The sequence below is a fragment of the Bombyx mandarina genome, chromosome 19 (assembly GCF_030267445.1).
Source record: "Bombyx mandarina strain Sakado chromosome 19, ASM3026744v2".
In the NCBI taxonomy this organism is placed as follows: Eukaryota; Metazoa; Arthropoda; class Insecta; order Lepidoptera; family Bombycidae; genus Bombyx; species Bombyx mandarina.
In genome coordinates, this window is record NC_143225.1 from 9,061,539 (window position 1) to 9,073,829 (window position 12,291).

Consider the following 12,291-nt stretch of genomic DNA (forward strand, 5'->3'; position numbering starts at 1 on the left):
GGGACGCGATGTTACGTCATCATCGACATATTTGTGGAAATAACAGTTATTTGAATCGCCCTCGTTATTATTACAAACTTCTTACTACTTCAAATCAACAACATTGGTATAAATTTAAGACTTGTATTTAATGTATTGATGAATGTAATGATTAATTATTTTAACTCGAAGTTTCGTAGGTATTTTTAATATTTAAATTACAATTATTAACATGCATATATATGACAGCTGCTGCATACTGTTTTCCTTAAATGAAGCATTTGTTATACATATTTTTATGTACCTCTAATGAAATATCTTAAACATTTTTTTTTAGAGTCCTTGTAGGCAGATTAGCATACAGCCCATCTGACGGTGAGTGGTTACCGTCACTCATCGGCGTTGACAATGCCAGGGGCAGAGCCAAGCCGCTGTCTACCGGAAAAAAGTGTAATATGTCGTGTTAATGTCTACAACCTTTTTCACTCGCACAAAGTTCTGACCAATACGCCCGGTCATGACCTATGCAAGTGTAGTTAGTGTTCGCTATCGCGGCTCGCACTGATTTGAGACCCCATTCAAGTCATTCAATCCCGTTTTTGCAGAATAGCCGTCGGGCACTGTGGTTCTTAAAGAATGTGGATCTTCATGATGACCTGGAGCTTGACTCAATCAGTAAGTATATATACAGTCGGCATCAATGCACCACTTTTTTTTCCTACCTATGCTGATAGTCTTGAGAGGCTATATCAGCTTCGCCCTAACGCGTAGGTGAGCTCACGGGGCTCAAACCGAAATGGTGCTAGCACTGGCCCTAGCAAGAGCAGTGCTTCGCAGAATCTACCACCGGATCGGAAACGCGACTCACTGAGAAGATCCGGCGAGAAACTCAGTGGGCTGTCTGTGGGTTACTTTGAGAAGATGGCACGACATGAAAACCCTCTTGTCGTAGCCGCTGGAAATAACATACCCGATCCTGTAGACCGAATGGTAAACAGTCGACGTTGCCCTAAACACGTCATTAAGGATCCTTCCGAACCATTAACGGTGCTTTTAGATACCTCAAGCACCGGTCACCGTCTCGGCGAATACGAGCGACAGGGCTCGGCGAATAAATTAACTCATAGACACAGCCCACTGAGTTTCTCGCTGGATCTTCTCAGTGGGTCGCGTTTCCGATTAACAAAATAGGTATTATCACTACCTATTTTTTGCTTACAAAGGCAAACGGTTCTATGGCCCCACCTGATGAGATCATTAGGGCTGTGGTTAGTCATAGGTATTGTTTACAAGCGTTCTAACTAGTTGAATTCAATTGTTTTCGATAGTAGGAATGAAATGAGCTGCAACGGTAACCGTGGAGCAGGAATATGGAGGATGAGAGGATGTCCGTAATCTAAAATATGATAAAATCATTGGTCATGGTAATCACGGATCATTACAAAGAAATTTTAAGGGAACGAGACGTACAATAAAAAAGAAGAAACTAAAGTGTCTTTGTTGATCTAGAGATCTTAAACAATCTACGAGACCCATATATTTCGAATTTTGTCTTCTATTTCAAGTTTACGATTAAAAGTCTCAAAAAACATACAATTCAAATAATAAGAGAGACGATATTAAGATAACAAAAATACAATTTAAAAAATTATAAACCATAGCAAAAAACGTACAAGTCTGAGCCGAGTCTGTGTTTAGAGCAACTGCAGTATCGACTTAAGAAATGAGAGCCATTAAGTGGATTCGGAGTAATTTTCGAAGATTGCTTAAATATCATTTACTATTAAAAATATCCCGGTCATCGTTCTCGTCGAACCCGTCGCTTGCGACGAAGGGCTCGACGACTAAATCAACCCAGACACAGCCCACTGAGTTTCTCGCCGGATCTTCTCAGTGGGTCGCGTTTCCGGTCCGATGGTAGATTCTGCCAATCACGACTCGGGCTTTTGCTAGGGCTAGTGTTAGCAACGTCGTCAGGTTTGAGCCCCGTGAGCTCACCTACTAGCTCGGCGAATCTAGAATAACCCCTCGAGGTTACGAGGAAAACAAAATATGAATCAAAATGACAATATGTTGTAATATTAACAGGTATTATATTCGTGATGGTGCGACCCGAGGAATCGATACGTCGCGGCGTCGCTAATCCGTCATCGTACGAATGTAAAAACGTTTGTCGACTAGTAGATAGAGGGATAGTGAGCAATCGTATTGTGTTAAATTGTAGATTATGTTATTGATATTGATTAAGTAGACGATAAATATTTCATATTTTTCGATAGCAGAATAAGTATATATGTATTTAAAAAACCTTAAATGATGTAACCTTTATTCTAGATCAAACGCGATTATCGTTACGGTTAACAGTTTTCCTGTTTCTTCGTAGTTTAAATGCATACTTATTTTCTAATTATTTATCATTAGTTAATGATTTCGTAATTGCAATGTCATACAGTTACTTACTTCATCTGTTTGACTATAGTACTCTTGCCCGATTCGCCAGCACCTGAGAACAAAATTACAAAGTTTACTTAATCATAATTTTATAAATATAAAAAGTGACACTAAAAGTCCTTCCGTTTTTCCACTAAAAGCGTTTCAAAATCAAATATCTTTTTTTTTAATGCTTAGATGGGTGGACGAGCTCACAGCCCACCTGGTGTTAAGTGGTTACCGGAGCCCATAGACATTTACAACGTAAATGCGCCACCCACCTTGAGATATAAGTTGTAAGGTTTCAGTATAATTAACCTATACAGTATAGGCTACCCCACTCTTCAAGCCGAAACGCATTACTGCTTCACGGCAGAAATAATAATCTATACACTTGATATTATAATAATATACGGTCCCTGAAGCTTAATCATACATCTATATCACGGTGTTGTCAAAACCATAACTTAATTTGTAAATTGAAAAATTAAATTACTTTCTTAGAAAACACAACTCAGGTTAAAAGATGAGTTCCGTTGAAAGCATATATATATACACGCCCAACCGCCGCAATAAAACACGCAATGATATAAAAACATTTAATTACCTACCCGGCTAAATGTAAACTGTTTTAGTTCACATTATGCACGTCTCGTTCGTAGATTGAAAATAGCAACGAAAAATAAATGTAAGTTGCCTTGTGAAAGCTTCGATATACGGGCCGTCTGCAAGGTTGCTAAATAGGTACGAATATGACTGTAGTACTGCTCGGTTAGGGGGTTATGATTTAATTCGAGTTGCTTTTTTGGGAAAAATAACATTCGGTACTAGAGATGGGACAGGTAGCAAGCCCGCACGGTATCATGGCTATTTTTGCAAACAAGCGACTAGACGGTAGTCGTATAAATGAATTGAATTTTCAATCTTGTGTCTCAAGGTGATCAGTGTGCTTATTGCGAGTTTGTTAACGTTCGCGATAGCGTTAAAGTTAACTCAAATTTGTATGCGGTTGGAACAGCGCCCCTAGCGGCAAACGTTCCAATTCCATATAAATTTGAGTTAACTTTTACGCTATCGAGAACGTTAAATAACTCGCACTAAGCACACAGTGGCATTCACCCTATGAATGTTTATGGTCTCTGGTAACCATATCGACTAGAGGTCCGTTTGTTTATCTTCTATATATATATAAAAACGAATTGCTGTTCGTTAGTCTCGCTAAAACTCGAGAACGGCTAAACCGATTTGGCTAATGTTGGTCTTGAATTATTTGTGGAAGTCCAGAGAAGGTTTAAAAGGTAGATAAATATGAAAATGCTCGGAATTAAATAAAAATAACAATTTGGTTTCCCTTTTATGTGTCCCCCGTCGGACGGATTCCGTTTGTTTTAAGTTTATTTTGTACAAAAGTTTAAATCTTTTATTTATCGTTTGAGGCAGTATGAAGTCTGCCGGGTCAGCTAGTAGTTAATAAAAAAAAACCATTCAATATGCTTTATTGGAAATCCGATTGCAAACAGTTCCGTACAATCAATATTGTATTTACTTTAGGCACTAATTAACGAAAACAGCTGTTAAAATTTACTTTTCCAAAAGTGAGAAATTAAAATTATACAGCTCGTTATAAGTATAATGTATCGCGTAGGCGTAGCGAAACAAACTATGTCAAATACAGGTTCCCAGTATCGTGACCCCACTTGTGTTTAATTGGCTCACCAAGTGAGAATGCCCGATCCCCGACCTCCAGTGCTGATAGATATAATCACCTTAAACAACTGCACTCTCGATTGAAATACATTCTATCATTATCTTAAATTTCCGGTCTTCGTAAATAATAATATTGTTTTTTTTTTTGCAGGACGCGCCAATTTAAAATGTTTCATTTTATGTTTAGAAGACACTAATAGAGTGAGTTATTATGGAACTAAATTATAAATGTCGTATACGGATTCTGAATGTCACAACAACAAATTTGAAATTTACCAATAGATATTAATTTTGGTATCTCGCCAAATTCTATACATAATATGCGTTAGTTTGAGAGCTTTATGAAACATTTGAAAATTTTTTTTGTTTTAAATTATTTTTTTCTGCTTAGATGGGTGGAAGTGCTCACCTGGTGTTAAGTGATTACTGGAGCCCATATCTACGGGCTATCTCAAATATTTTTATATAAAAAATATATTTTTATATAAAAAAAAATCGGAATTATTTAGTAACTCCATTAACATTTTGGGATATGTTTTTTATCTTTATACTAACCCTTTAATGTTGTTCCATTTAAAATTTGTTACAAATACACGACGAAAGCAATATCAAGAATTATTTTCTGTATCAACAGTTTGATGGGTCTGTGCGCATCAGGTATTGAGCCGTTTTGCGCTATCATTCCGATAAGATCAGCCATTCAAACGACGGTGAACTGATAAAATATCTGCCAGTTACATCTGATAGTCCCTTCAACGTTAACCAAAGGTGACATCATAGTTACGAGCTATAGTACAATGTTTTTAAGAACATTTTTGACACAACTCTATTAATCGAAAACAAGGTTGTCGTGAGACGCATTGACAATAAACGACATATCTTAAAGTAACAAATGAGACAGAAAGTCGTTATATTACTTTAGTATTAAATCACGACTAGAATTTTTACATTAATCAGTACAGAGAAACTGGGAAAGTCGCCAGAGCTCGGTGATTTTAGATGAAGTTGACACAATTGTCCAATTTTCTTTTTGTTAGACATAAATGGACAGATCGCGTCCTAGCTGGAGCTAGGAAGTTTAATCAAGCTAATAAAGGCTAAAACCAAAAGGTATTCCACCATCCACTTTGATATTAGAATCCCACAATTGTTTTAAAATGATAGAGATAGGAGAACTCTGCTTTTTTTTTCCTGCCTAAGCTGATAGCCTTGAAAGGCTATTTCAGGGTAACCTTAGCTAGTAGGTGAGCTCACGGGGCTCAAACCGGAGTGATGCTAACACTGACCCTAGCAAGAGCAGTGCTTCGCAGAATTTACCACTGGATCGGAAACGCGACCCACTGAGAAGATCCGGCGAGAAACTCAGTGGGCTGTGTCTATGGGTTAATTCGCTCGTCGAGGGTTCGACGAGGACGGTGACCGGTGCTTGTGGTACCTAAATGCAGCGTTAATGGATCGGGAGCACTCTGCTCTTGTTCAGGGCATTGCGATAGTAAAAGGAAATAGCTGGATATTTTCAAAGTTATTTACCATAGAACACAACACTAAGAGAACTAAATTTTATCTTCAAAGGCGGAGAGATCAACGATTTCGTTACACAGACGAGAAATGTGGAATCGATAGCAGTTGTAAGAGCCTACCAGGAAGCTGGATTTAAGACATTGCATCGGAATAACAGCTATCCCGCACTTCAGACCTGTTTGCCTGTTTATTTTGAGACAAATTTAGGTAGAACAACTAAAGCGTGCGGTCTTATAACGGCCCCAATATCACTCTCTTATTCTCTTATTTAGAGAGAATTTGAGAACTTGAAACATTAAGTATTATACAAGTATTACGTATTTGTCGTTGGAATTGAAGAAATAAATTAATAATTCTCAAATTGTATTCACCTTTTCATTGACAATTCCTATGTTTTTTTTTTTCTATATTGATGTGATAGAAACTATAATTAAATAGCAAAACGAAACATACCTATGATATGTATAAGTCAAACTACAAGCAACGATGTTCATGGTCGGATTGGTACACACCATGGCCACGACATCATGACGTGACAGATCAATTAACTTCGTAAGAATTACGAACGATATACCTAATAAGCTAGCATGTGTATTATTTTAGATCACTAATATATTTATGGTTATATATTATAATCAAATTATTGAATCAACTGAAAATCGTAATCACACGATTATTACTATCTACATGAGGGGTATCACAAAAATAAATTGTGTATCATTTATGAATAGGAAAAGACAAAACAGTTAAGTACCGCTTTTTTCCTGTTTCTTAGCCAATAATCTTTCTTTTCTTCATTTCATAACATTAAAGCCATTGACGAGGTTTCCTTTCAAAATAAACCGATCTAAAGAGAAAATATAAACCGAAAATGAATCTAGACCTTGAGATGTCAGTTATTAAGGTCGAATTTCGAACATTGGGCGTACACTAGTTAAAATAATTATGTGAAAATTCTAATTCGACAAAAATGCGCTACATTTCATTTTTATATTATAGTAGGATGAAAGTATTCATGGCCTACATGGTATTATGTATTTACCAAAGACCACAGACATAGAAAGTAATGCTGGCATTAAAATTAAGACATGAGGCCACAGACTCAATTTAATTGCATCTTTGCAATGACGCCTCCTTCTGGTAGCTGCAGACCTAAACGGGGGCGGTAAAAGACCCAAAAAAAGGGGGTATTGTGTAAAGGCTTGGGAGGCGATTTGTAATTTCATCTAGGAGTCTTAGACACCGGCTGAGCTCTCACTACAGTGGTTTTTAAATAGGTGAAAAAATAGGAGTGCTAAAAATTATTTAATCTCAAAGTGGGAAATAGACAAAATAAGTTTGAGAGCCCCTGGCGTAAAGGATGATCCACCCATCAATCTGGAACACGACTGCTGCAACAGCAGAAATAGACATAATTACTTGAATCTAGATGTACACTACTTTCTAGGTTTATTATTTCTACACAAAAAATCACCTCCAAATTCCTAGATCATTAATTAAGATAGAGTGAGTCACAATCTGTGACATTGTATAATAACTACTAAAAGTCAATGTTCTTGCCAATTTTTTCATAAATTTGTGTTTTTAAATTTATGAAGTTAGTCAAAAAGGTAGGTGAATCTGATTTACTGTATTTACATTTTCATATTTACTTGTGAATATTTAAATTTATGATAATTTTTAAGACAGCATTTTGAACTTATGTAATTACTTATGCTAATGAACTGAGGAAAACCCAAATGATTCATATTAGGGTCATGACTAAGCATACAATTCTTATTATATTAATTTATGATTAATGACTATTTACATGGGAAAGGATTAAATATTTTGTTTATTATGTCAGCATATTCTCAGTTTTGTCTATGAACCGTTCTTCGGAACAAAGGCAAAAGCATAGGTTTGATTACTATTTTATATTTAACAGTCAATTTAATATAGTAATTTATTTGTATTTTAAAAGTCGTAGGCAAAACAAAACGGTTCTGTTGTATTTTTTGTTTGATACCTTTAGTGAGATCAATAAAAAAAATGCAAATACTTCTTGAAAGTGTCAGTGACTGACTACTTTTGAATTTTAACCATTGGGTAAACACTATTTGAACAAAATTTCTGTTTCATTTAAAACTAGATAGCTTTCTATTTAATCTATTTTTAAACATGGAGATAGCTTGTAGGCCATTTTAATAATTTTTGTTTTGCTATATGACAATATTTTTTCATATATTTGAAATGAGTTACATGGATTTTGCATTCATTTGGTTCTCTCATTATTGTTTAGATATATCTTTGAAAATAGTTTGCAGTGACACAACATTTTGGTTAATATACAAATAAACTCACTGATAGATTGAAATTTTTGATTTTGGTGACAAAAGGTTTGTTTTCATTTAGTTTGTACTTATTATATGACTTTTCTAGATTTTTAGTTCAATTGTCTTTTTAATAGTTTGTGGTAATAGTAGAACTCTTATATGTAATAGCTATATCTAATGTTAAATATATAGCAATTAACGAATTTAAATAGGTTTAAAAAATACAAAAACTGAAATACATAAAATGATACTACTACTATTACATCATTCTAGAGTAAAACTATTCATGAATGGATGTGAACCGAAGAGTATTGGCAAGGGTTCAAAATTTTGTCAACAGGTTAATGGAAACCAGCCATGGTAAAATACAATTTTAAATTGTTGAATGTTTACAAAACATTTTAGTTGATAAGTTTTGAAAGTTCTACACTTTTAAAACTTATCTATGTTAGGGACATATTTACACACATAAATTGGTATTTATGTGTGTAAATATGTTTAGCATATAATACATGAGATGGTTCTCATGTTATTATATTGCTAATTTATACTAGTTACTTATTTTACCAAAATAAGCTTTAGTAAAAGAAGTGTAGATTTTTTTTTTTTGTATGTACAATAAATTTCTTTTAGCAACAAAACATTATTTTTATGTCTATGAAGGAACCTTTGGTGCTGATGGTGAGAATGTATATGATTTATTAACATACAATAAATTTATCTTTTATTTTTCGTCTTGTCAGTTCATTTGGATGATTTTGTTGAGAATATAAACAGTAGGTTAATTCAATGAAATTCAGTGAAAAATATCTTATTTTTGACCATTAAGTTCGTGTTTCAATCCATTTTAGAACTTAAAACACCGACAATAATTTATTATATGGGCATTGATAGCAACAAAATCATAACATATTGGCCTTTAACTTAAAATACACGTTGAAAGATAAATAAACGATTACTGGAGGAATGTAACATTAATTGTGCATGTATTTTGAACAGAGATAATTATACTCTTGTATGCCTTTAAAATGATTTTGTTTCGTCCTGTTTAACAAAATAGAACTTTCGATTACACATAGAACTACACATGCACTGTAAAATGGTGATTAGATTCATTATGAGAGAAAGTACTTTGAATTCATTACCGAACTACAGAAACTAGCACAGAAATAGTTAAAAGAGTTGAGCGGTAACGGGGTTATGAAAACGTCGTCGAAGTCTTTAAATTACGTTTAAAGCAACTACATGGGTGCGGCCAAATATTGACATGAAACAACTGTAAAATACCATACCTAACAACAATAGCTTGATGTCTTTTGATGCCTGAATACCATTCTCTTTCAAGTTCTTATCGATCAATTTGCTTCGAGCAGCCGCTGCACGCTCTTCGGCCGACTGGGCGCACCCCATATCGGCAGTTCTCCCTATGCTATGGCCGCAGGCCGCCCCGACTCCCGAGCCGGGCGCGCTCTCACCGATCTCTCAGCATGCGCTCTACACGCGTCCTGTCGCTCCGGCACTACCGGAGCCACCCTACACGATGTTAGCACCCAATAAACAGAACCTAACAGTACCACTTTTCACTGATCGTACAATCCGTATTATCACTTTCCTCCAACAAGTAGATGCACCGTAACAAATCTATCGATTTTAGAATGCTCCCGGCACAGAATACCCTTGACGGGAACGCGAACTTAAATTGATTTTACGAACTCGTTCAAATGCGAGATAATGGCGGCCGGATGACAGGCACCAACTCCACTCCGTGACAGCGACCGCGCCCCGCTCGACTGACGTTCGGATCCTTTCGGAATTCTTCGTTCGAACTCGCTCACACATGCGTGACAATACTACACACGAAAGAGAACAAACGAAATAAAACATTGCGCTTTAATTGAACAATGACCAAAGACAATTTTTCACTTTTTTTTGTCACAACCGGTAAATTCAATTATCTGGCCTTGAATTTTATTTTCCAATATTTTTAATCAGATCCAAAAATTGCTTTCTTAATTCTTGCAATTGATCTTAATGTACTCGATATATGTCAGAATATCGCCATAAAATTGCAGCATTTCATTTTCACAGAAGGAGAAATAATTCCTATATTATCCTACGTTATATACGTAACAAGAATTGTCTAAATTTTAAATAATATTATAGTACCTAACTGCAAAAGCATTCGATGTTTGATTCTATTGACAATAAATTTTCAAAGGTTTTACTACTCCCACCATAGTAACACATTGAAAAATCAAACTGATTCACTTTGAAATCGACAAGACAAAGTTTTTTCGTTTGATTATTTCATGTATTGGGTCTTTTAATTTCATCGTTCATCCTAACATGACGACTTAATAAAATCACGAAAAATTATATCTGGTCCTTAAAAGGTAGACATTATTTTTTTATTGCACGAGATGGGTACGAAAAGAAGAAGAGTCTATAGACATCACAAAGTGAATTGCGCCTTCAGGTATGAGGACTAACTCTATTGAGATCTATAGCAGCCAACTTACCAAACCACAATTCATAATTTCATAAAAATCATGAAAGGTAGGCAAAATAGTCGAATGTAACTAAACAAATGTGCTGTCACTTGTGCTATGAATAAAGTAAGTACTATAAAGGCTTTCAGACTTTAGAATTATCTCATTAGAATAAGTATCTAATTTAAATAATATAGAACTTCATTGATTATTTACTGGTGTACTAATATGAGCCTGATGTTGAATCTAGAGCTTCATGTTCTTGTGGTGTGTATATGCATAACATTGCGGAATTAGAGGAGTACCTATGTAACTTAATTCACCTAATCAAATTTGATCTTCCGGAACAAAAAAACCTAATTAAAAATGTAATATTTCTAAATAATTTTTATGCCAACCTGAACCTTTTCTAAAAACAAAAAAGAAATAAATTTGGGGTATTATTTTTAATACCCGTATTTTTTTTTGTGTTATGAAAACTATAAAATCACAGTTCGTATTTAAAACAAACCTGTATTAGTAAAGCTACTACCTATCAAAATTAATACATGTAAATTTTACCTACGTATAAAACGCAGATGAAACCTTTCTTGGTTTTGAGCTAAGGAAAGTTATTGATCAAATTGAAAAAACAATAATTATTAAAATAGGTGATATTTTTTCTGATTAACTGCTCATATGGTTAACTATAGCTCAAATATATATTAATTACATTTTCTACTTAATATTGATTTAGAACTGTCACAATTATGTTGACAATTTTTATTAGAACATGAGAAGATAGACGTGCTTGCGACCCATCATATTGATCTTAAAAGCCACCTACAGTGAACAATACTATATTTTTTATTAATTCTAAATGTTATTATATTACAATAAATAAAAGCTACTATCATAGTAACATAAAAAACTTAACTCTAAGCTAAAATACAAAATAATAAAATAAATAAACAAGCATAGAAGCATTTCAAATATTTCGATATTGAAAACCCTATGAGGTTTTAGTCAATAGAGCCCGAACCGGCAATATGCGCGCGCATGACGGATGATAGAAAGAGATAGGAGAAAGCTTCATTACCAAGGAGCAGAAGTTTGATGTCCTTGGCAGCCTGGATGCCATCCTCCTTGAGGTTCTTCTCGATCTGCTTGCTGCGCGCAAGGGCAGCACGTTCCTCAGCGGATGAAGCGCAGCCCATGGCTATAGCGCGCACGGCCTGGCTCGCTACGCGCGGCAGCGCCGTGCTCCTCGCATGCTCGCGGCCCGTCGTTGCGCGCAAGTACCGCCGCGCACGCGCTCAATCGCGCACGCGTGCGTTTTTTAACTATAAAGGGCACCAACGCCGAAATAGCACGACCAAGACAACTAAGATATGGCTTCACAAATAGCCGAAAAAAAATTCGGTGAAAATTGAAAACCAGCTACTCTGCTTTTAAACGTTAATATGTTCGAGGTGATACCTCGGCGTCGGTTCGCGACAGAATGACGGGTCGCGCACCCTGGCTGCGCCGACCAGAGAGCGCAAGCCCGGCTATCGCCTCCATAGCAGGGGCCACGGTATACATTTACATTTACCTCCCGGTCCCACCCTCAGAAATACTACAATGCACATTTAATTCCATTTCAATTTTAACTACGCACACCCGCACGTTCAATCCCATCCACTAACGTACGCCATAACACATGGAAAAAAATTCAAAAGAATTTGAGAACATTGAATTACAAATAATTTCGTTAATTAATTTAAAAAAATATATATATAGTTATCCACTATATCATTAAGTTTATCATATTTAGATCCTGAACAGAAAGTAAAAAAAAGTTTAGCTTCGTTATTTGAAAAATCGACATA

At 35.4% G+C, this 12,291-nt stretch overlaps 1 protein-coding gene across 2 annotated transcripts in view; it reads right to left on the bottom strand.

Moving 5' to 3' along the window:
• Galphao (G protein alpha o subunit) overlaps positions 1-11,968 on the bottom strand; it is a 42,700-nt gene extending 30,732 nt beyond the window's left edge. Inside the window, exons 1-2 of one of the 2 annotated variants that reach the window (XM_089735308.1) lie at positions 11,520-11,968; positions 2,440-2,482 (exon numbers count right to left, since the gene is read on the bottom strand). In XM_089735308.1, coding sequence (XP_089591434.1) covers positions 2,440-2,482; positions 11,520-11,637 — 161 coding nt within the window. In that variant the 5' untranslated portion in view covers positions 11,638-11,968. Of the gene's footprint in view, positions 1-2,439; positions 2,483-9,244; positions 9,816-11,519 lie in introns of those variants that run through there. The other variant, XM_089735307.1, reaches the window with a different exon arrangement.
• Positions 11,969-12,291: the final 323 nt, after the last annotated feature.